Raw genomic sequence first — 23285 nt, 5'->3', positions numbered from 1 at the left:
AAGTGATCATTCCCCACCTGCCTGCAGAGGTGCACCCCCATCAAACACACACACACACACACACACACACACACACACTGTAATAACAGGCTACTGCGGCTGCTTCAGGTCCACACGACGTCAGCCTGGGGCTGCTTCGACGTCAGTGTTTTGTTTTTCCAGGCCCACACCCTGATGCCAGCTCTATATATAGTCATGACTCTGGAGACACGCACATACAAACACACACACTTGGGCTAAATATAAGGGGAGACTCCAGCAGGCCAGACATGTGTCAGCCCTGTTGGAACGGCGGTGCTACTGTTAATACAGGAGATGGATCAGAGTTAAACGAAAGGTTGATCCCTCACTTTTCCCTCCTCCTTAATCCCGTCTGTGTCTCTCACACTTGGTGCAGATGTTTCATTGTTCTTTGTCCACAACCTGTGTGTCAGCCTAAACACCAACACACTCATACACTCCGCTCATCACAGCAGCCTCTCCCAGTGCTCTATCCGTCACTTTCTTAAGTTTCCTTTTCAATTCCCAGACCTGGATTCTTTTTTTTTCTGCTGCCACGCGATGCCCAGACACATTATTCCTATGTTTAACATAACAGCTATGGTTCATAGGAGTGACTCATTTAGTCCTGGAATATAAACTAAGGCTTAGAGTGCCCTCTGCAGGAAAACCAGAGTAACTTCGGATTAGAGATGAAGACTTTTAAACTTGGAAAAATAAGTTCCCAACAGCAGGTGTAAAGGGGAAAAATAGAAAACACTGTTAGACCAAAAATATTAAATCATGGATACATTTGCGTGCAGCGCTATGTTCTGATTTTAATCAGTTTAAAAGCCCCAAAAGATGCTCCATGTTAACCCTCACATCAAACTGTTATTTTACATTGACTTCTTCATAATGTGCAGTAATGTGCACAAGTCTGTAACGTTAAATGTTTCTCGGACCATTCTTGATCTTTGAACATTGGCTGCTTTCCACTAATTTTCAGCTCGGACCTTGTAGCAAAAAATTCAGATTTTTGATATTGAAGCCACTTGACCCTGACCTGAGAATCATTCAAGCATAAAAATGCAGATACAGAAATGTTATTTTTGTATTTGGTTATAGTTTACTGATGAATAGTTGGGTAGCTGGCACATTTTCTGAAAACAGCAGTTTCTGTCTCACACTCACAGGATGCTTTAACCCACCTAATACTACTTCTTTGTACAGTCCATATGATTATGCTTTTTCACAACAAGATCACCAGGAAGGGTCAGCAGAAATGAAATAATCATCTCTCTGTCTGTCTTTCAGGCGGTCGCCTCACAGTAACCAGTCGCCACAGTCCAGGCTCTCTGTTTCCAGTAGGAGAGACTGTGGTGCAGTACACCGCTACTGATGCAGCAGGAAACAGCCGCACATGCAACCTCACAGTAACTGTCCAAGGTATAAGAGCACCCCTGCATCTCAGTGACGTACCTGCACCCCAAGGAACCCTTTCTCTCTTTTTTTTATATTGTGTGTTAAAAATGAAATACATAGTAAATAAAACAAAACACCAGTGTCAGTGTCCTTTTGCAGTGCCAGAATTTTTCAGTTTCATTGTGCAGTCATGCATGATTGTAATCAGACACTGAGCTCCGACTTGAGAAAACCATGGAAGTGCATTATGTGTATCTGCTCAGGGACAACGTGTGACCAGCCGTACGTCCCAGTGAATGGAGAGTTCATCTGTTCTGAAGAGGAGGAAGGAGTCAACTGTACTCTCCACTGTAAAGACGGCTATAGCCTCACTCAGGATGCTGTCCACAGCTACTTCTGTGCCTACAACGGCATCTGGGAGCCAGCCTACTCTCCAGACAGACCAGACTGTTCATGTTAGTGTGGCAGAATATATATATATGTTTATACATACATGCTGTATGCCTCACTGTTTATTTTCAGTTTCAGAAGAAGAATTTTTCTTCTTTAGGAGGTAGAGAACATCAGTGTGCCACCGCCAAAACAAAACATTCTATAAATAAAACACAACTAACTTGACCATGAAAATCAGCAAGAAAATACAGGCCTCTTACCTACATACATATATGTCATACATAGATACATACAGGGTGCTCTGTTTAAGCTGTTTTAACCTGGCTACAGCAGCTGCAAGCCTCTTTGCAACCCCCCTCCACCTCTGACCCTCCTTTTTATTGTGTATTTGACTTAATCAGTGTCACATCTGATACCACTGGTGCACGCTCTGTTCTCTACAGGTTTTCTCCAGTGCAAATAACCTTTTTTTTTTTACCATAGTAGTGCTGACTGAAGTGTCCTTTATGTCCTCTCCAGTGAACCGTATAGCCAACAACGGGTTTAAGCCCTTCGAGATGCTCTTTAAAGCATCTCGCTGTGACGACGTGGACCTCGTCAAGTCATTTACTGGAGAGTTCAACAGCAAACTGGGAGGCATGGTGAGGACTTCTATCTCTGCAAACACATGGATAAGCTGTGAACCAACTCTTGAATACATGTTGCATTTTGTGGTTTGTCTTACAGCTGCCTAAAATTTGTGGCAATGACGATGTCACCTGCAAGCTGGAGGTGATGTCACAGGGACACTGTCTGGAGTACAATTACGACTATGAGAATGGATTTTCTATTGGTAGGATTACCTGGCAAAAATCCCCGAATATAACACTTATGTCTTAAATTAAACATTTTCACGATCATCTTCTCTCTTCTTGTTTTACACCCTTTAGTACCAGGAGGTTGGGGGGACAACTGGGGCACTCAGGGCTCCCAGGACTATGCCTACTTTGAATCTGGCTTTGCCACAAGCACCCGGCAGCTCCCCACCCAGAACCAAGACGGCAGCATGCAACTTCACCACCGCACCAAGAGGCACAGAAAGATCAAAGGCCCGACTAAAGACCACAAGATCCAGATCTACTTCAACATCACAGGTAGAATGTCTAAGAGATCTCAAATGTCTGAGTTGCTACGCTGCTACTGCTGACTGTCAAAAGCTTTTTAAAGGCTGCACATTAATGTTGCCACAAGCAAAAACAGAGCGAGAATCATGTGTTTATTTATTTTCGAAGAACAACGTACAATAGCTCAAAAAGCTTGAAGCTTAGCATGTCTATAATCTTTCTAGTGCAGCATTTTCTTGCTCTCAGACACGCCTATGTTTCAGTCGTTTAAACTTTGGCCATTCTCCCAGCAAGCATCCCTTTGCCCCTGTCGAGGAACGACTCAATTGAAGTGGCCAATCAGAAGAGGCTCCTGCGGATGCTGGAGCAACTTACCAATAGACTGAAGAGAACACTGTCCAAGCAGCCGCTGTCCAATTTCCACTTGTCTTCAGAGATGATTATAGCAGATCCCAAATCACTGGAAAGCAAGAGAGCGTCTCTCTTCTGCAGGCCGGGCTCAGTCCTCAAAGGCAGGATGTGTGGTGAGTATAGGAAGGTGCACCCACCTAACCTCAGGGTTCCCTTCATAACAGTATGAAAGCACATTGCGGTATTGCTTTTCCTAGCCTCTAACTGTGAATGCTCTTTCAGTCCAATGTCCAGTGGGAACCTACTTTTCTCTTGAATATAATGAGTGTGAGAGTTGCTGGCTGGGTTCCTACCAGGACCAGGAGGGTCAGCTGGAGTGTAAGTCCTGTCCTGAAGGAACCTCCACAGCCTACCTGCACTCCCGCAGCATCGCTGAGTGCAAAGGTACAAAACATGCACATGAACAGAAAGACGTCTGTCTTTTTGTGCTCAGATTTAAATGTTATTTTTCATATATGGGATTTTTTTTCTGTTTCATTTGGCTGGTGACGTGGTGATATTCATTTATTTTCAGGGCAGTGTAAGCCTGGTAGTCACTCTCGAAATGGGTTGGAGATCTGTGAGTCATGCCCCCTGGGTCACTTCCAGCCTTCTTTTGGAGCCAGAAAGTGTGAGGTCTGTCCCGATGAGACTTCCACAGTCACCAGAGGAGCCGTGGACGAGACAGAGTGTGGAGGTGATATAGTTTGACAGGCATAAAGTACACTACCCTAATGTCTTGCTAACTTAATTTATTTCCACTCTGGTGAGACCTAATCATTCCTGAGAAGAAAACCAATATTTTCCCAGCTTCTAATCAAAAACATATTTGTTGGAATTTGGCACTGATGTCCCATTATATCAAAAAAGTTAATTCCTACTTGGAAAAATTAGATAGTTGCCCTTTAAAGTTGGATGGAATAATCTAGAAACTCAAAAGTTTTGTTCCCAGGTTTCCAAGTTAAAATACATAAATAATCTACAACCTTTCAGACTTGGAGCTGTTAGGTGTTTTCCAACCAGCAAATGCTGCTTGTTTCAAATGTTTTTGGGTGATCCTGCCACTTCACCTGCTCCTCTAATCCTCGAATGTTTCTTTTTCTATTTTTTCCTGCGCCCCTCTTTCGATTTATGGGCTCTCTTGGACAGTCCCCTGTTCAGCAGGTCATTTCTCCCGCACCGGTCTGGTTCCCTGTTACCCCTGTCCCAGAGATTACTACCAGCCTGAACATGGCCGCTCTTACTGCCTCTCCTGTCCCTTCTATGGGACCACCACAATCACAGGGGCCACCACCATACAGCACTGTTCCAGTAAGTGTGCACGACTGCTAGTCTTGTCTGGGTGCAATATTCACGCAACACTCTGATACAAACACTCCAGTCCTGATTTGATAATATTTTATTTTGGGACCTGATAAAAACATTGAGGTTGGATTGAAGTTGTTGTTTTTTTATATATATTGAAATCTTCTGCTCAGCAGGGGATTGGAACTTCTTGCACCACTGTTAAGTAGGTTTGGAGTGTGATACAGTAACTGCAGGAGGCAACATGCACAAAGTAATACAGTTCTCCTATAGTCCCATACAATACAAAGCAAGGTTTAATAGGTAGCTACAGTTCATTTGGACCAGATTTTGCATTGATTAATAATTATAGAAGCCCCCCACCCCCACCCCTCCTGTGAATTTCATTAGCATTAATGTGACTTTTAAAACACCCGTTCACGACTCGTTAATGTGACTTTTGGATAAATCAGGTCCCGACACAAGCTTGTCAAAGGGATGAAGTTTATTGTTAATGTGTTAATTAAATTTGCTGCCCAGTTTGTCTCACTCTTAGCTCCAGTTTTGATGTAAGTCTGATGTTGGCAGCCGTATGCTGACTCTGTTCACACGTCAGATTTATATGTCAGTGTCATTTCTGCTTTTCTGAGTTGGCATGTGAATTAATTTATGTTAGACATCTGGAGAACATGCCAAGTGAAGTCAGCAGAGAGTAAAAATACAAGAAACTGCTGCGCGTCTGTGTAAGACCGTGCTGCCACCGCTGCAGTTGTGTGCTGTCTGATTTGTGGTGTGACAGCTCGGTCCAACTTGAAACACGATTACTGCACAAGATCAGGGGAAATGGAAATAATTTGGCTTTTATTTCTCGGCGGCAGAATGGAAATGAAAAACACTGTGTCTGAAGGGTGGGAATGAACAGAGGTTTGGACACGCTGCCAGAGTTGAATAAGAATAGTTTTTGTTCAGCTGGATGTCAAACGTCTGCCAGTCTGGTAGCAAAGGGAAAGATCCTCGCTGTGTTTTTCCAACTTGTCTTTGCTTACACTGTCTGTGTTTTCTCTGGGTGTCATGGTCAGGCTTTGGCTCCAGCTTTCTTCCAAAGGAGGAGAGCGTCACTGCAGCTCCCGAGGTGGAGGTCATTGATGAATACCAATCCAGCAGTCAGGTTTGCCTTTGTTTTTTATCAAAGTCCCACTCTTTACCATTAAAAAAGCCCTGAATACCAGGCGGTCCCACAGTGACTGGAGAATGTGGTGTGAACAAAATGATTGCTACCGTGTGTAAATTTAAGGCAACTTGCAATCTGGCTTTAAAGACGAGGACCAGGTCTACGATCATTGCAGTCAGGGGTTGTCTTCAAAGCAACTTTGAGTCTGTTATATATTAGTGTTTGAAAGGTCAAGTTACGCAATTTATTTGTTATAATTCAGTGATTCACTGTAATAAATAATCAAAAATTGCAATTCTGTTGCAGTTCTGTTGCTATCTGCGTTCACAAAGACTCACTTTAAACTGAAAGTCACATGATCTTACTTCCATTCAGAGTCCAGGCAGAGCCTCATAGATTTAAAACAGCAACTCAGGAAAAGTGATGTAGTTGGAGCAGGATGGTGATTTAACTGTAAAAGGAGACAGTGCTTTATAAAGAAATATAACCAGCATACAAACACTCAGCAGAGATTGGAGTGGAGTCCAGTGCAAAGAGATGCAGATGTGTAATTATCATCAGCACAAATTGCCTCAGAGTAATTACACTGTGTTGGCAATCTGTGTGTTTATAAATTAGGCAGCGGTTATTTGCAAACCTTTTGCAGTGTGTCTGATTGTCGATAGACAGGAGACAGGCTGCCTAACACCAGCTGAGCTGTGCAGCCGCTCAGTAATTGCTTTGCACGCTCACCCTCTGCTTAACCAATCATCAGGCAAACACTGATTTTTCTCATTTGCAAAGATATTCCTTGTTCTAGTTTTGTGTAACTGAACAATTAGGATTCATTTGGAGCTCTGCAGATTCTGCATGTACTCATAGAAAAAACAAAAGCCTGTTTGTATAAACATGGATTTGCACTTGTTTCCTGTTGAATGAACCGTTTGTCTGCCTCCCATTCAATTTTTAAGTACTCTAGAAACCACACGTAAGCCCACAGTCTGAGAGTGAAGAGCTCTAATGGGGTGATACAGTAATATGAGGTCATTAAGATTAGATAGGGCCTGATTATTCAACACCTTGTAGGATTTTTAATTCGACAAAGCTTGTCTAGTCTTAAAAACTAAAAGCTTTACCTTTCTTACATCCACATGTGTGAACAACATGAAATTGCAGGGACCTCAGGAGGGTTTGAACCCACAACTTTCCTGTTTTAAGCCAGCAGTGAAACATCTGGACCGTAGTGTCTGATACCGAATGAAGTTAGCTTTTCATTAAACTTCAATAAATGAAAGAATTGGCAACACTTTAATGTCTAAAAGTAAATATTTCACCTAGCTTCTTTTTGTATTTGGCTGAACAGAGACTGTCTCCTATTACTGCACCTTAAAATCTAATATCTACCTTTCACTGCTTGAGAATTGCACACATGCTTTTTCTTAGAGTATTTAGTGCAGAGTTTAGGATAACCATCTAATGTTAACATATTTGAGAGGACTTGATATCATTGTTTCATCTGCTCTACCCACAGGTTTTCCATGAGTGCTTCTTGCATCCGTGTCAGAACAAGGGAACATGTGAGGAGGTTGGAGCAGGATATGTGTGCACCTGCATGCCCGGGTTCACAGGTAGATCACCCATCAGTAGATCAGTGATAATGATTGATTCTCATGTGACATATTACAAGAACTGGATACACCCTCTGATTTCACGGTCAGGTGCCAAGTGTGAGATTGACATAGACGAGTGTAACTCTGCTCCCTGCCAAAATGGAGGCCTGTGTAAGGACGGCATAGGAGACTTCCAGTGTCAGTGCAAGCCTGGATTTTTAGGTAAAGGGACCTTTGAGTTTGTAGCTCAGTATGCACAATACTCAAAACAAAGGTTGGCAGGTTAGGGTCAGTGATTATTTCAAGACCTTGCAAGTTTAGGTTTGACTTGCAAGTTTCTGACTGCACATTTTACAGAGCCATGACATCGATACACTGTAATATTTATATAATATACTCTATGTGCAACATTAGTGTATCTCATGTTTGTGCTTATTCTCCTGCTGTGTCTCAGGCTCCTTGTGTGAGGCGGAGGTAAACGAGTGCCACTCCAACCCATGTCTCAATGAAGGCGTGTGTGTGGACGAGGTCAACAAGTTCGCCTGCAGCTGTTCCACGGGCTTCACAGGTTGCACACAAACTGACGTAACAATAATAGTTACATGTAGTGTGTAATATCAGATAAGTCTTCATGATCAAATGTCAACAGGATCTCGTTGCGAACTGGAAATCGACGAGTGCCTGTCCAACCCCTGTTTGAACGGCGGCATGTGCGAAGACATGGCCGGTGGTTACACATGTAACTGTGCCGTTGGATTCTCAGGGGACAGCTGTGAGATCGACACTGATGAGTGTTACAGCTCTCCCTGCCTGAATGGAGGCTCGTGCCTGGATGCTGTGAACAGTTTCAGGTAATAAACGTCCAGATGGAAAGCAGGAGTGATGGGATCTGCTGCTTGAAATAAACAGTGCAGGAAAGAGTACTCATTTCTGATGAGATGTTTTGTATCTGCGTGATGAAGTTGACACGGACAGAATGTGGTCGGTTTTCAAAGTTAAAGTCCCCTCATGTGCAGTAAGTTATTGTGCTGCATTGTTAAAGACTGCAAATAAGAAGTTATTGTACACGCTTGTCTTCTTCCTCTGTGTCAGATGTCAGTGTGTGGAGGGTTACCGAGGCCGGCTGTGTGAGGTGGATGTGGATGAGTGTGATCCGAACCCCTGTGTAAATGGGGCCAGCTGCTTAGATGGACTGGGGTCCTACACCTGCCGCTGCCTCCCTGGGTTCAACGGAACCAGGTGTGAGACAGGTACTATAGGCCAGATGGCACATCACCATGGCAACTCTAGATGGAGGAGGACAGGGAAAGATGTAATTAACGTGAAATGTTTTCAGCTGTCAGTTACACCTGACTGTGTCTGTCAGAGTAAAGGGTCGTCATTGGTTAACCCCGGATAGCCTTTTGTCTTTGGCATCTTCGTCTGGACAAGTGGTGAAGATGATGGATGGAGAATTTCATGCAACTATAATAAAAAAATATTTAAAAAGTGTTTTAAAAAATAGACTAATAACAAATTTCCTTTCTTTGGATTTTTGTAAAATTTCAAATAAAACACCATATTTTGAAAATATTTATGGATAATGTTTGAGCTTTTTATAAGAGAGTTAGAAAGAAATGTAGTTGGGAAACATCAGCAGTAACTAAAATAATGGGTTTTTTGCATTTTTAAGTTAAATGAAATCACCGTTTCTTCTCTGTCCTGTCAGAGATGTCCTCTGCCTTCAACCTGGACTTTGAGGTGTCTGGCATCCACGGTTATGTGATGATGGACGGAGTGATGCCAGCGCTGACCGAAATCACCTGCACCTTCTGGATGAGGTCATCTGACACCACTAATTACGGCACGCCGGTGTCCTACGCTGTGGAAGGCAGTGATAACGCTTTCCTTCTAATAGACTACAACGGGTCAGTGATGCAGCGAGATTTAAGGGGCAGACGTTTTTTAAGTATCACTTTCCCTTCACGATTTTTTTCTTTCTTTCCGGCGTTGCCGCAGGTGGGTGCTGTATGTGAACGGTAAGGAGCGGATCACGGACTGCCCTGCGGTGAACACCGGTCAGTGGTACCATATCGGTGTGTCCTGGAGGAGCTGGGATGGAGACTGGAGAATCTACATCAACGGGAAGCCCTCAGACGGAGGCAAAGGCCTGTCAGTCGGCACCACTATCCCAGGTGTAGTGCTATCCTCGGCCAAGACAGATGTTCTTTGAAGTCATTAAATATGCAACATCAGTGATAATTAGCTTTTTCGTTAGCTAATTTAATTTAGTAAATAACCAAAAACCCTGGTGGTTAACCTCGGTCCTCGCTGTTGTCTGTAGCTGGAGGTGCGCTGGTGTTGGGTCAGGACCAGGATCAGAGGGGGGAGGGCTTCAACCCTGTCGAATCCTTCGTCGGCTCCCTCAGCCAGCTCAACATCTGGGATCGTGTTCTCACACCACAGCAGGTAAACCACGTTAGCTGATGTAAATAGCACATATATTCACTAATAGAGGCTGACCAAGGATTTATCGTATCCATCCACCTCCACCTTCTCTGGCTGTACTGTAGATTAAGGTCCTGGCCAGCAGCTGCCCAGCTTCTCATGTGACTCACAGAGGAAACGTCCTCGCCTGGCCTGACTTTCTCAGTGGAGTTGTGGGGCGAGTCAAAGTAAACCTCAACAGCATTTTCTGTGCCGGTGAGAGAGCTTCACGTGTTTCAAAATCGCATTACCTCAAAATTGGAGCTCAGTTACAAACCGTGTGCTGCAGGAGAACAAGCAGGTATTAGCCTTCAAGCTTTTTACATTTTCTCCAGACTGCCCCAAGCTGGAGAACACTGTGCCCCACCTCCACGTCTCCACTGTGGATGTGCGTCCCGGCGCACAGGTGCAGCTGTCTTGTGATCCCAGTTTCTACCTGGTGGGGGAGCCTGTGCTGCAGTGCCAAAATAAAGGAGAGTGGAGTCACAACCTGCCCAGCTGTGAACGTAAGACAAAGACAGGCAGTGCTCAGTCATGTGTTTCCATGGTTTTGCACCTGTTTTAATTGATTTCCTTTGTTATGTCAAGTTTTGATTTGAAATATAATTCAGATTCAGTCTTTTGTCTTTATAAATGTAAATGTAACAGTCACATCCTCTGACACTGCTCGTTGTCTCTGGTAACACTTTATAATATGGCCCATGATTAAGGGCGTAATTCCCCAATAACTAGATGCAGTTTCATTGTATTCTATTTAAAATTACAATGTAATTATATTATAAGTCAGGCTTTTACAGAAAATACACAAATAATTATAGTAGTGTGTGAGGTATTTTAAATATTGAATAATTCCAGGTATTTTACATGTAAGGAGACACAAATTATACTGTATACTGTAATTTTATGGTAATTTAGTAAAAAAAAAAAACATTTCTCCATCTTACATCATAAATACACTGTACTTTACTGAGTGGATTCATCTTTTCTTTTTACATCTTATGGGAGTTTACACCCTTGGCTGTTGGCTGTGTTATAAAGTGTTACCACATGTCTTACAGGTGTGTCCTGTGGACCTCCTCATCCACTGGAAAATGGCTTCTTCCAGGGAACAGACTTCCACGCCGGCAGCTCCGTGGTCTATGAGTGCAATGCTGGCTTTTACCTGCTGGGGGACACCAAAGTGCATTGCACCAACAGCGGCAAGTGGGGAGGAACTCCGCCGGCATGTTTGGGTACACAAACAGCTCAAACTTTTTACAAACACTTTAAATAAAAAATCCTGTTTCTGTTGACAACTTAACAGATAACCCATTTGTCCTTTTTTGTGTGTGCAGATGTGGATGAGTGTGCTCTGGGCTCTGACTGTGATGATCACGCCAGCTGTCAGAACACAGAAGGCTCCTACACCTGCACCTGTATCCACCCATACACTGGAGATGGCAAAAACTGCACAGGTGATATGACAACGTAGTCAGGTGACACAAGCAGCTGTTTTCCTCCATTCTTTTATAAACCCAGCTGTTCGTGTGTGCGTTCAGAGCCAGTAAAGTGCGAGAACCCTGGGACTCCTGACTTCGGTCGCCGATACGGGAGCAACTTTCTGATGGGCAGCGAGGTTGTGTTCAGCTGTGACAACGGCTATGAGCTGATTGGCTCATCTCAGCTCCAGTGCCTGGAAACAGGAGATTGGGATGATGCTGTCCCATACTGCAGAGGTGAGAGCTGGAGTCACATAATGCTATTGCGATCAAATGGATGGTGTGATTTATTTCAGTTGCGTCTGATGTAGTGGACTCGGCATTTGTTTTTCACAGTTCCGATTAAGCTGATGGAAAACTATGAATATTTTATGGAGCTTTTTGGATGCTTACTCTGCAGCTGCGATCCTTAGAGGTTGCTCAGTTTGACCTTCACAGTTTTGCAGCTTCTTTCTAAAGTTTTGGATGATTTCCTTGTTATAAAAGATTGGCACTTGAATTTTTTGCTGCATGGATTTAATCTGCAGCTTGTTTGGTTGGAAGAGGCATGTAACCACAAGCTTCACGCTTTACAATGAGATAACTACATACTATAGAATATGATATCACATAGCAAAACACATAAATCAGCATTTACTCGCATTTTTTCAGTTATATATTACACAGTGAAAATACTGCATCCATTGAACAGCTTTAATGGCTTCAAAGAAGAGGCTTCTAATGAAAGCATGCTCCTCTCGGATAATAAAACACATTCAAGGTCCACTGCTGTTGGCTATTATCATGCAAATGACTATTACACTTCAGGAAAACATGCAGACATGTATGTTGTGTATGCATACACACATACACAAGCAAATATACAGCACAAAAAATGCTTTGTCTAATGGCCGGTGTTGTAAAGGAGCAGTTACATACGCAGCTGTCCTTTTTGTTCTCCGATGTGCAGCAGGCTCAGACGTCTGACTATGTAACCACGTGCATCTTGGCACTAAGCCACATTCTTCATCACAGAGGAAGAGGAACTGAATTATTCGGCGTCTGCAGATTCATGTTACTGTAGCTGCTGAGTGTCGGACTGAAAGTGAAACGATTAGATGTGCAAAAGCCACATTTGTGTGCAACAAGTGGGAGAAAAAAAAAAGTTGAATAAATATTTATTGAAAATTAAAAACACACTCATGGCTTAATATAATATTATTGTATTGTTTTGTTGTATTATTATTGTATTGTATTGTATTGTTTCAGAGTGCGGTTATTAAACTAGACATTATCTTGCCATCAGTGAGGTTCTTTACTTTACTTACCATCTCCAAGTTTTTCACATAACAGCAACTCTAGGACTGTAAAAGTGAATCTTCAGTTTCACGCAGAAATAAGAGAAATGTATCTGTCTGCCTTTCAGTTCCACATCCGTCCTGTTCGTCTCTTTTTTGAGCCGATCCCAATTTCATCAATAGCAGTTAAAAGTATGAGCATCATGGGGGCACGATAAGCCCCAGATGCCCAACTGACATTAATTTAAGTGGGTGGATTCACAGGCGTCTGTTAACTTGATTCTCAGCGCAGAAATATATTTGCTCCTCACATCAGTGGGCTACACTTGCATTTAGTTATTTAAGTTGTAATTGAGTGTGATGGGTTTAAAAAGTTAGCGGTTACTAATCATCTCGTTAATGTTACGCTGCAGCCCTCTCCTGCCCAGCACCAACTGTTCCAGAGAACTCCATCATGACGGGAAACAACTTCACCTATGGAAGCAAGGTGACTTTCAGGTATCATCTTCACCCTCTCCAATACCTCGGGTGTCATGTGACATGTGAAAGATTTTTGTTAACATGTGAGTCCGACTCTGTTTTGTCTCTACCTAAGCTGTAAGACGGGCTTCCAGCCTCAGGTCCCCTATGAGTTCCAATGTCTCTCTAGTCTGAGGTGGACCGGGACGCCACCTACCTGCCATCCAGTGACCTGCGGGGGTCCACCGACTGTGGAAAATGCAGACTACACACTAAACACCAACACGTACCTGTCCACTGTCACATACACCTGCAATGAGGGATACAGGTATGGATAAATTACCATTAGTACTATTAGAATTTCACTGAATAAATGTAACTTTTATTATACTTTATATAGCTTTAATTTGTTGTACAACCCCAATTCCTAAACAGGGATGCTGTTTAAGATGTAAATAAAAACTAAAAAAGAATACTTTCAGCATTGATGCTTCCTTCCTAGATGTGCAACATAAGGTATTAATAGACTCCAGTAGCATCTGAGATGCAGGCTTTTAAACTGAGTGCTGGTAATAAGCTGGAATGTTCCTCCACTCTTTAGTCCGGATAACACAGCGTCCATGTTTTCCAAAATCATTTAAAATTTTCATTCTTCTGATGACCGAACAGTTTTCCACTTTCAGTTTACGTGTGGCTGCTTCTTTGCTTTAACTTGCATTTGTTGATGGCACAGTAAGCTGCACAGTCAGTGATTTCTTGACCATTTCTGAGAAACTCTGCCTCTCTAAGATGCTCATAATTCCCAGTCATGTTACTGGCCTGTGGTTGATTAATCTAAATAATTGCAAAATGAGATTTATGAGATTATCTATTGTGCATTCTGCCTTTAGTTACATTTTTTCGGAATTGGGTGTGTATACCAGGTGACTGTAAATGATGTAGAGAGGAGTCTAAACTGAGTTGTATGTCGATACAAAGACCACAGGGCTCCATGGAAGTAATTTGTGAGGCGACAGGGGAGTGGAGCAGGCCTTTCCCCCGCTGTGTGAGAGTCCTGTGCAGCGAGCCCCCGCTACTGGAAAACGCTGTGACTGTGGGAGAGAACTTTGAGCTGGGAAACAAGGTGCACTATGTCTGCAAAGAAGGGTAAATGTGGTTGAAATCTACTCAGTCAATTTGTTTTTAAAATGTGTTAAATACTTCACACCTGTTTATTCCTCTGCATGATCTTTACTGTCTGTGGCATGGTGGCTTTTAAGCACAGCTAAAACAAAGAATTCATGCATTTAATGAAAATGTAACATCAACTGTGCATAAGGATGAGAACTGAGCAGTCCATCGAGGCTGACAAGCGCCGCCACAGCATGCATAAACAGGATCCAGAGAAACTGAAATTTCCTTGAGAACAATAAGATGACGTCTCTTTTTTTATTTATTTCTATTCGATATATATTTCTGATGATATGATTCAAAATACTACAAAAAAGATTCCCTGATCCAGATTTGATCCATTGGAGCAATCCGGTTCAGGATAGACAAACCAAACCAAGCATTTTGCAGTTTCTTTGACATACCTTTGCATGCTTTTTCTAAATTATGATGATTTGGGGTTTTTTTGCTCATTGCTTTTGCTCTCCTTCCTGTGCAGATACACTCTGATTGGCCCAGAGACCAGAGAATGTCTATCAACTGGCCAATGGAGTGAAAGCACGGCTCAGTGCGTCCCCCGCTCCTGCGGCCCCCCGCCTGCCATCGACCACGCTGAACCCTATGAGACTCACAAGCTTTTCGGAGACACCGCTAACTACTACTGCACTGACGGATACACAGCCGGCAACAACTCCAAGATGGTTTGTAATGCTCAGGGCGTGTGGGTGCCACCCGATGGCATGGAGGCGCCTCGCTGCATTGCAAACTTCTGCCTCCGCCCACCTGAACTACCACATGCGATTTTAGATTCGGTCAACAAACCAAAATACGCCAGCAACACCGAAGTGAGTTATAAATGTGAAGAGGGCTTCATGCTCAACACTACAGCCACACTCAGATGCCTGATGGGAGGAGAGTGGGAGCCCTCGCCCTATGATATTGGCTGTGTGCCGGTGAGGTGCTCCAAGCCTGAGAGCATTGATCAGGGCTATGTGATTGGGACAAATTACAGTTTTGGAGCCGTGGTGGCATACAGCTGCTTCAAAGGCTTCTTGATTCGAGGGGAGAAGAGAAGGACCTGCAAGGGAAATGGAGAGTGGGGAGGAGCTCTGCCTACCTGTGTACCTGTGTCCTGCTCGCAACCCCCATCCCTCAAGAACGGATACCCCCAGGTTAGCCATGAAAACTGAATGCACTTAAAGAGTCCTCTTATAAACATAAAAACAAAGCACATGATATGTCCCATTTTTGTTCCACTGTAGGTCAAAGGTCGGCTCACTTACAACAGCAAGGTGACGTACGCCTGTAACGCAGGCTACAGACTGATTGGACGACCGGAGCGAGTTTGCCAAGCCAACCGTCAGTGGTCCAACCAAGACCCCCCAACCTGTGTCCTTCTAACCTGTGACCCTCCTCCTAACATCGTCCATGGGCACTACAAAGGCTCTGACTTCCAGGTGGGCCGTAAAGTGGTGTATGTCTGCGATGAGGGTTACGAGCTGGTCGGGGATGCTACCTGGACCTGTTTGAAGTTTGGAAGGTGGGATAAGACGAGGCCTCCGCGTTGCTCGCCCGTCCAGTGTCCAGAGCCACCACTGGAGGAGAACCACCTGGTTCTAAGAGGCCTGGACTCTGAATCAGGAACAGTGGAGTTATCCTGTGAGGATGGCTACATCCTCGAGGGGGCTCGGTTCCTCCGCTGCACTCCGTCACAGGAGTGGAATGACACCTTTCCGGTGTGTAAGCAGGTGTTTTGTGGTCCGCCGCCTGCGGTGCCGTTTGGTGGCCCTTCCAGGTCTTCTCACCTGTTCCCATTCAGCTCTGTGGTGACGTACGAGTGCATAGATGGCTTTACTTTAAGAAAAGAAGGCTCTGCGTCCTGTCTAGCCAACGGGCAGTGGAGCAGTCCTTACCCAGAATGCATCCCGGTTGAATGTCCTCAGCCTGTAGAGATTTCAGATGGTATTGTTGATGTCCAGGGACTGATGTACCTCAGCAAAGCACTGTATAGTTGTAAGACTGGATATAACTTAGTAGGTAACTCCACCATCCTCTGTGGAGAGAAGGGACTCTGGATTGGTGGGGTGCCTTCTTGCCGCCCAATTGAATGCTCAGTTCCTAAACAGATAACCAATGGAAAAGTTGTCTACACAAAACTTCAGTTTGATCACAGTGCGACCTACTCCTGCAACCGTGGTTACCGCCTCCAAGGCACAAAGACTGTTAGGTGCCTGGCCAGTGGGGAGTGGGACATCGAGACACCAGCTTGTGTGCAGATATCCTGCACACCACCTCAGCCAGTTGAAAACGGCTTTGTGGAAGGCCAGGACCACAGTTATGGTGTGACTATTTTCTACAGCTGTTTTCCTGGCTTCCAACTCGTGGGTCAGGACCATCTAACCTGTGAGGAGTTCGGCTGGTCGAGCTCTGTTCCTGTCTGCGTGCCCTCGGACTGCGGGCTGCCTCCTCACATTGACTTTGGGGAGTATGTTAGAGTGACAGAGCTGGGAGGGAGATTTACTTCTAAAGACACTGGAAGACTGGACTTGAACTTTCTTCATGGGACACTGATTGAGTACCGTTGCCACCATGGCTATGACCTCACAAGCCAGGTCAGGCTGGTGTGCCAGGAGGACGGGGGCTGGAGTGGGACAGCCCCATCGTGTGTGCCAGCGGAGTGCCAAATACCGCCTAGTCCAGATCACGGCTGGATGAATGTGACTCATGGCTCCCTCGGGACTACGCTCACATATACGTGTGATGAAGGATATGAGCTGAAGGGGGAGTCTGTGAGGCAGTGTGTGTCAGGTCGAGTGTGGACCACTGATGCCCCAGTTTGTCAACCTGTTTCCTGTGGTGATCCAGGGGCTGTGGATAATGGCACAACACAGGGAGGTGATTTTGTTCATCCTGAGGTATTACACTTTCAGTGTAATCCTGGGTTTGTCCTGAAGGGCAGCAGTACTATTGCCTGCCAGGCAGATGGAAAGTGGACCGGGCTGAAGCCACAGTGTGAGCCCGTGTCCTGTGGTCCTCCTAAAATCCCCGGTGATATTACATTTAAAGGCACAGAGTTCACCTATAATAACAAAATAGAACTGAGCTGTCAGCCTGGGTTCATCTTAAATGGAAGGTCTCCAAGCATCTGCCAGGCTGACGGTACCTGGAGCCACAAGGCTGCTGCCTGTGTACCAGCCCGCTGCGAGAAGCCCTCCCCAATACTGAATGGTCGCATGTTGGGGTCAGAGTTTGGCTACAGCAGCAAGATAAAGTATGAATGTGATGAAGGATACACGCTTAACGGAGATTCTACACGTGTCTGTCAGTCAGATGGACTTTGGGACAAACCGGCACCCCGTTGTGACATCATTAGTTGCGATCCTCCTGAGGACATCAGTCACGGCTACGTGAACGGCTCCAGCTTCAACTACGACGACATTGTGGAGTACGTGTGCTTCGATGGCTACGAGGTCGTTGGCGATCCCATCCTGCGGTGCTCCGCTCAGGGCCTCTGGGTGGGCCCTGTGCCTCAGTGCCAGCCCTGCATTTGCACCCTTCCTGTGGTTAAGTTCGGAGTGGTTCTCGGCCACGATCGAGCCTGCGGAGACCGAGTGCACTTCCAGTGTGACGACGGCTACAAGCTGCTGGGTCCCTCTCAAGCTGTGTGCGAAAAAGGAGGAGTGTGGAGCCCTGGGGTGCCTGTGTGTAGCCGGGGAAGGTGCACCGCCGCCCCGCCTACAGTTCCTAATGCTGTCTTGCAGGGTGGCAGTGCCAGCTTCCCAGATACGGCTATATACAGGTGTCGGCCTGGCTACCAGCTAAAGGGGTATGCTTACCTCAACTGTGGAAGAGACGGCAGATGGGGGGAACCCAGGATACGATGCGAGCCTGTGAGCTGTGGAAAACCGCCAGAGGTCGCCAACGCTCGGGTCGTGGGAGATATCTTCAGCTTCCCCAACCAGATCACATATAGGTGAATACTGTCATTATTGGAGTGGCTTGTCTTAAATGAGTTGGCTGGCTCACATAGTGTTTAATGTAAATACTGTGTATGGAACAGTGCTTATCCTGGATCAGGTGAAACTAAACTAACCATTTATCTCCTCGATCTGAAAAACACATTTTCATACACAAATAGTGAGTAACAGAGCATCCAGCACTGCACTCTGCATCTGATTCATCAAAGAACACATTTATAACTGAAGTGCACTTAAAAGATGCATTTCTAATCATTAAAATCATCATTAAATTCATGTTTTATTATCATGCACTAAGATGATGTTGTAGTTGCATTGAACCAGTATGTTTTTCTGATAAGTTGCTCTTAAAATTTAGTGACAAACATGCATGTTCACTCAGGAGAGCATCAAAACTTTTCTCAGTTTTCTTCATTGTTTTGTTTTGATGTGAGTCACGAAAAAGTTGCCATCACAGAAATATGTGGATTTTTAGCTGTAATGCTCTTACGTATCAATTCTCTCAACATTTTATGCCTCAGCCCTGAAAGGCTGATGGGGTACTACCATCACTGTGGTGTGAACACGTTAACTGGAGAACAAGTCGACGTAGGATTTTGAAATCACTATCTACTAGGAGGCTAAGGTTTAGCACTGGCTGCCACCAATATTTGTATTTTTACATTGAATCTTAGAGAAACTGGCTTCATGCTCACAGTAAACAGGATGTGTGTTACTTTCCATTTCTGTGAATGGATTAAAATCCAAGACAGAAAGAGTGTACTCTGTGTATCATCATGTGCGTCTGCAGGTGTGATGATGGATACGAATTAGCCACGCAGACAGCTTCCCTGTCCTGCCAGAGCGACGCCACCTGGTCAAAACACAACGTTCGGTGCCGCCCCACCCCCTGCCTGCTACCCACCAACTTCTCCATCCCCCATCTGGTAATCACCGGGAAGGAGCTCACGCCTGTCGGGGGCACCGTCACCCTCTCATGCCCTACTGGCTTCTACCTGCAGGGGTCAGCGCTAGCAGAGTGTCAGGTAAGAAAGATGTTGGTTAAAGATTTGCCTTTCAGCTTCTTAATGTGAATTTGACTTCCCTGTTAAGTTATAATTAACCACAGAAATCCATTATATGAATGCCAGGAACATAAAGTGAAATGACCAAAGGTTTACAGAAGTGAGAATGAATGCGTGTAACGTTGATGACGCAGCGGTTTCCTGTTCTGCTTTTAAACTGTGTGATAAGGTCGGTGGAAGCTGGTCTCCAAGTATCTCATCGGTTTCCTGTGAGATGGTGATGTGTGAGAAGCCTGCTCCTCTTCTTCACGGTATCGTAGAGGGGGACAGCTACAACTATGGAGACTTTGTCATGTACTCCTGTCTGCCTGGCTTTGACATGAAGGTAAAACTCATCCAGTCAAGTTTTGCTTTTTTTCGTCTGGCATCTCTTTATGTGGAAAAACAAATGTAGTTGGTCCTAAACTACATAACAAATGACCACTCAGCTCCTGTGTTCCTCTTGCTTTCCCACACTCTGCCTTTAAACAGCATGCACCCACTGCACTAATGGCTAACAATGAGATTACAGAAAGTCATGTGACTTCTCTTCAGCAATCAATAGGTGTGCACAGTAACTGAGCCAATAGAAAGAGCTGAGTCACTGTCTTCTTTATAAACTGATACTCTGCACTGCCCAGTTTGGACACTCGATACAATGACGGCCTTTTTTAATGCACACGAAGAGTAGAAGCCGCTGACTGGCTTGATAACGCTCACACAATAACATTACTTCATTCTACAGTGGAAAAAGTCAATATTATGGATGTACGCATTTCTGTGTGTACACCATCAAATATCCTTCTCCCCTTTTTGTCACAGGGAGACTCCATCCACATCTGCCAGGGAGACCGAATGTGGAGCGGCACGCAGCCAGTGTGTGTTGGTGGGTTTGTGCACAGAGGCAGACAAGGAGGCACCATGCTTGTGATAATATCGGATATTTAATCTTAATGTTCAATCAGTGATCTTTTTTCCCTCTACTAAACTTTGGAACATCCATAAAGTTTATTGACACAAAGATATCCCACACAAACAGATATCCAAGCGTAGCCCTCACTAGCTTCTGATGGACATGCAGTGATGTTGTTTTGACAGCAGGCCAGAAACCACTCAGTTCATATAAGAGTTTCAAGGTTTACACTTAGCAGGTTTTCAAGGGGTAAAGAGTTCATGTTTTGCAATGTGCTACAGCAGATACATATACTGTACTTTAACACTACCGCACCTTTGACCCTTTTCTTCACAGCGTCCTCATTGCAATCATGTGGGGCTCCTCCCACAGTACAAAATGCACAACCGGCGGGTGAGCCCAGCCCGGACAATGTCACCTATGTGTGTGATCCTGGGCTGCAGCTGGTCGGCCCAGAGACGCTCACCTGTCTGGACAATGGCACGTGGAGCCTGCCGGTGCCTACGTGTGAAGGTATGGAGGGCAGACAGTGAGCAAAAGAAGTGAAAGGACGTCTGTGCATCAAACACGTCTGACATCACATCCCTGTGGTCTTTCTGTCTTGTCAGTGGTCAGAGGCTGCATCAGCCCCAAACAGATGCTGCACGGTAAAGTGCAGGAACTCAGCCTGAACACTGGGCATGCTCTGAAGTTCCAGTGTGACAACGGCTACAACCTGGTGGGAGATCCTCTGGTGGTGTGCATAGGGGGCAACGCCTGGAGCTCCGCTTTCCCCGCCTGCCAACGTGAGGACACGTTTTTCGAAAGAACCTTTACTGGCTTGCTTTCTGACTTCCTGCCACGTGGCAGCCTGTGGTATCATTCGCTTTCTAACACAGAGGCCTTTCAGAATTCTTTGCAACATCACTGAGTTTCTTCATCTGTTTCACAATACAGCCTGTGACAAGAAGTCACCCATTCAGCTCCTCGTAATCTGGCTGCAGTTTGTTGGAATGTGCTGATTTTGAAGTCTTATGTCATGACTGACACTTCCACATACATGTCTCTCAGACTTATTCATTATCTCTGTTGGCACAAAAAAAGAAAACAAACAAAACATGGTGTATGAAAATAGTGAAAAATAGAAGAAATTAGATGACAGTGACTTGAGCTTTTGATTTCGTTTACAAATGTGGAAAAGAGAAGTGCAGCAGCCACTGACCACTCATAGATGGCTGGTGTACGTACAGATTATTGTGCAATACACATGACATAATGCCAGTGCTGCATTTTGTCAGTTTGTTAAGCTGCAACAGATGATGTGACAGGATTGCTCCATGGTCTCAAAATAACCAGACTTTTGTGCAGTGACGTTATATAGATATGTAGATGTGGTGGATTTTATTGATGTATTGGGGGGGGTGTAAAGAAGTGTAGCATTCACAACACAGTTTTGTAGCATTTGTGGGCCCTAGTGTTACATTGCTATGCTAGTATTGTGTAGTAGAACGATTTAAATGCCTCAGTTTAATCTGCATCTATCATTCTGTCACAGTGTCGCAGTCTTTACTAGTACATGTTATTTCTGTGCTACACCGTGACTGTAAACGACTAAGGACTTATACTGTTGTATTGCTGATACACGAACTACATCAGCTGGCATCACAAATTTTAAAAGCATATCCATCATTTCTGTCTCTCGCAGCCAAGTCTTGCCCGGCTCCTCCGGGCTGGAACAGCAGCGGGGACAGAGTCCAGCAGGAGTTTCGTGTTGGACAGTCGGTCCGCGTTACCTGCCCCAAAGGTCAGCAGGTGAAAGGCAGCGGCACCATCACCTGCAGGTCAGACCAGACCTGGAGCCCCATCAGCTCTGTGTGTGAACGTAGGTATTGTTATTTTTAAAGAGAAGATGAATCTCTTCTGTTTACTCAAGTCTCCTCAGTTGTTGTAGCAGCTTTTTAATCTGTAAGGAATCACGTGCTTGTGAGGTGGCATTGAATAAATGTGACAAAGCAGAAAAACGTGATTTCATTTGAACGACTCTTTTCAAAGTGAATAAATATGCGAAGTATGTCACGTTTGTTAGCAGGAAACTAAATGATTAAGTTCGTAAATTATTTCATTAAAGAGGAAGTTTACTGCTTGTAATTTTCATGTTACTGTCACTGTGTGTTACCTCTGAACAACACAGGTTTAGTTCCTTTGTACCATTAATGTAAACCTTTCTGTTATATCATAGTAAAGCTACTAAGTTTAGTTTTTTTCAGTGAGATCATGTGATTTACTCACATTTCTACAAGTACTGCAGCGATTAAATGATGTCACTATACTCGCTTGTCGAAACACTGTGATTTTAACACTGCACATCTTCGCATGCTCCCCTTGTCTTGTTGTGCTTCTCTACACTTGCATGTCTCAGGTGAAGCGCTGTCTCTCTGTTGTCTCACTGAGCTTTTATCAAAACAAATGAGGCTGCTTCAAACACTGCGTCGGCTCCTGTGTGCTGAACTAATTACGGGCACCTCTGCGGCTTCTATGGCAACCTTTGTCAGATTGTCCTTTGATCATTCTCATGTGCAGTTGTCCTGAATATGCAGCACAGCAGTGCTCATGTTGCTGTGGCTCGTTGTATGTGTTTGCATGCTGTTTTGGGGGGTTTGTCTCCTACGTGCATGTTTATCCGAGTCCATTTTTGTCCTCAGGGGGATTATCAGTAAGGGGCTTTTACCAAATCAAACCAACACTGAACTGTTTGACACATTTGGATGTGTTGCATGAAAATCACTGTCTCCGGGGCTACTGGGGGGGTGCAGGAAACACACTGGGTTTAATTTAATAAGCACAGATTTCTCTCTGCGGTGCACACTTTGTACTCACATATGGGGATGGACAGAAATGTTACAGCGCAATAAATTTTACAGTCTGGGTTCACTTTACAGTCAGATTGGTGCAAACGTGTCGTTAAAGAGGCAAAGCAGCAGTGTTTGTAGACGGGGGTAGCAGTGAATAACTCGTGGGTCGTTCCATAGGGGTGTCCTGTGGCCCCCCACTCCATGTGGCCAACGGGGTGGTGCGGGGGGCGGTGTTCCAGTTCGGGGACGTGGCGGTGTACTCGTGTTATGGCGGTTACACCATGGAAGGCATTGGAAGGAGCAGGTGTCTGGAGAACGGCACCTGGACGCCGCCTCCCACATGCAGAGGTAGAGCGAA

General features: G+C 44.8%; 1 protein-coding gene across 2 annotated transcripts in view; it reads left to right on the top strand.

Annotated features, from left to right (window-relative positions):
* The window catches only part of svep1 (sushi, von Willebrand factor type A, EGF and pentraxin domain containing 1), a 115438-nt gene that overhangs the window by 85970 nt on the left and 6183 nt on the right, over positions 1 to 23285 (top strand). Inside the window, exons 13-47 of one of the 2 annotated variants that reach the window (XM_085451059.1) lie at positions 1297 to 1428; positions 1668 to 1859; positions 2317 to 2438; positions 2524 to 2629; positions 2727 to 2930; positions 3191 to 3424; positions 3534 to 3695; positions 3826 to 3987; positions 4440 to 4601; positions 5654 to 5742; positions 7256 to 7352; positions 7443 to 7556; positions 7789 to 7902; positions 7984 to 8185; positions 8427 to 8584; positions 9043 to 9241; positions 9333 to 9508; positions 9658 to 9782; positions 9887 to 10016; positions 10136 to 10306; positions 10859 to 11032; positions 11135 to 11254; positions 11339 to 11515; positions 12969 to 13053; positions 13151 to 13342; positions 13993 to 14160; positions 14663 to 15335; positions 15426 to 18136; positions 18931 to 19165; positions 19374 to 19529; positions 20006 to 20069; positions 20433 to 20609; positions 20705 to 20881; positions 21781 to 21957; positions 23105 to 23275. In XM_085451059.1, coding sequence (XP_085307185.1) covers positions 1297 to 1428; positions 1668 to 1859; positions 2317 to 2438; positions 2524 to 2629; positions 2727 to 2930; positions 3191 to 3424; positions 3534 to 3695; positions 3826 to 3987; positions 4440 to 4601; positions 5654 to 5742; positions 7256 to 7352; positions 7443 to 7556; positions 7789 to 7902; positions 7984 to 8185; positions 8427 to 8584; positions 9043 to 9241; positions 9333 to 9508; positions 9658 to 9782; positions 9887 to 10016; positions 10136 to 10306; positions 10859 to 11032; positions 11135 to 11254; positions 11339 to 11515; positions 12969 to 13053; positions 13151 to 13342; positions 13993 to 14160; positions 14663 to 15335; positions 15426 to 18136; positions 18931 to 19165; positions 19374 to 19529; positions 20006 to 20069; positions 20433 to 20609; positions 20705 to 20881; positions 21781 to 21957; positions 23105 to 23275 — 8508 coding nt within the window. The remainder of the gene's footprint in view (positions 1 to 1296; positions 1429 to 1667; positions 1860 to 2316; positions 2439 to 2523; positions 2630 to 2726; positions 2931 to 3190; positions 3425 to 3533; positions 3696 to 3825; positions 3988 to 4439; positions 4602 to 5653; positions 5743 to 7255; positions 7353 to 7442; positions 7557 to 7788; positions 7903 to 7983; positions 8186 to 8426; positions 8585 to 9042; positions 9242 to 9332; positions 9509 to 9657; positions 9783 to 9886; positions 10017 to 10135; positions 10307 to 10858; positions 11033 to 11134; positions 11255 to 11338; positions 11516 to 12968; positions 13054 to 13150; positions 13343 to 13992; positions 14161 to 14662; positions 15336 to 15425; positions 18137 to 18930; positions 19166 to 19373; positions 19530 to 20005; positions 20070 to 20432; positions 20610 to 20704; positions 20882 to 21780; positions 21958 to 23104; positions 23276 to 23285) is intronic. The other variant, XM_085451060.1, reaches the window with a different exon arrangement.

This window comes from Copadichromis virginalis, linkage group LG3 (assembly GCF_057382275.1).
Source record: "Copadichromis virginalis isolate Kocher_CV1m ecotype Utaka linkage group LG3, C_Virginalis_male_GT1.1, whole genome shotgun sequence".
Taxonomy (NCBI): domain Eukaryota; kingdom Metazoa; phylum Chordata; class Actinopteri; order Cichliformes; family Cichlidae; genus Copadichromis; species Copadichromis virginalis.
This window is presented reverse-complemented; position numbering and strand designations above follow the sequence as displayed.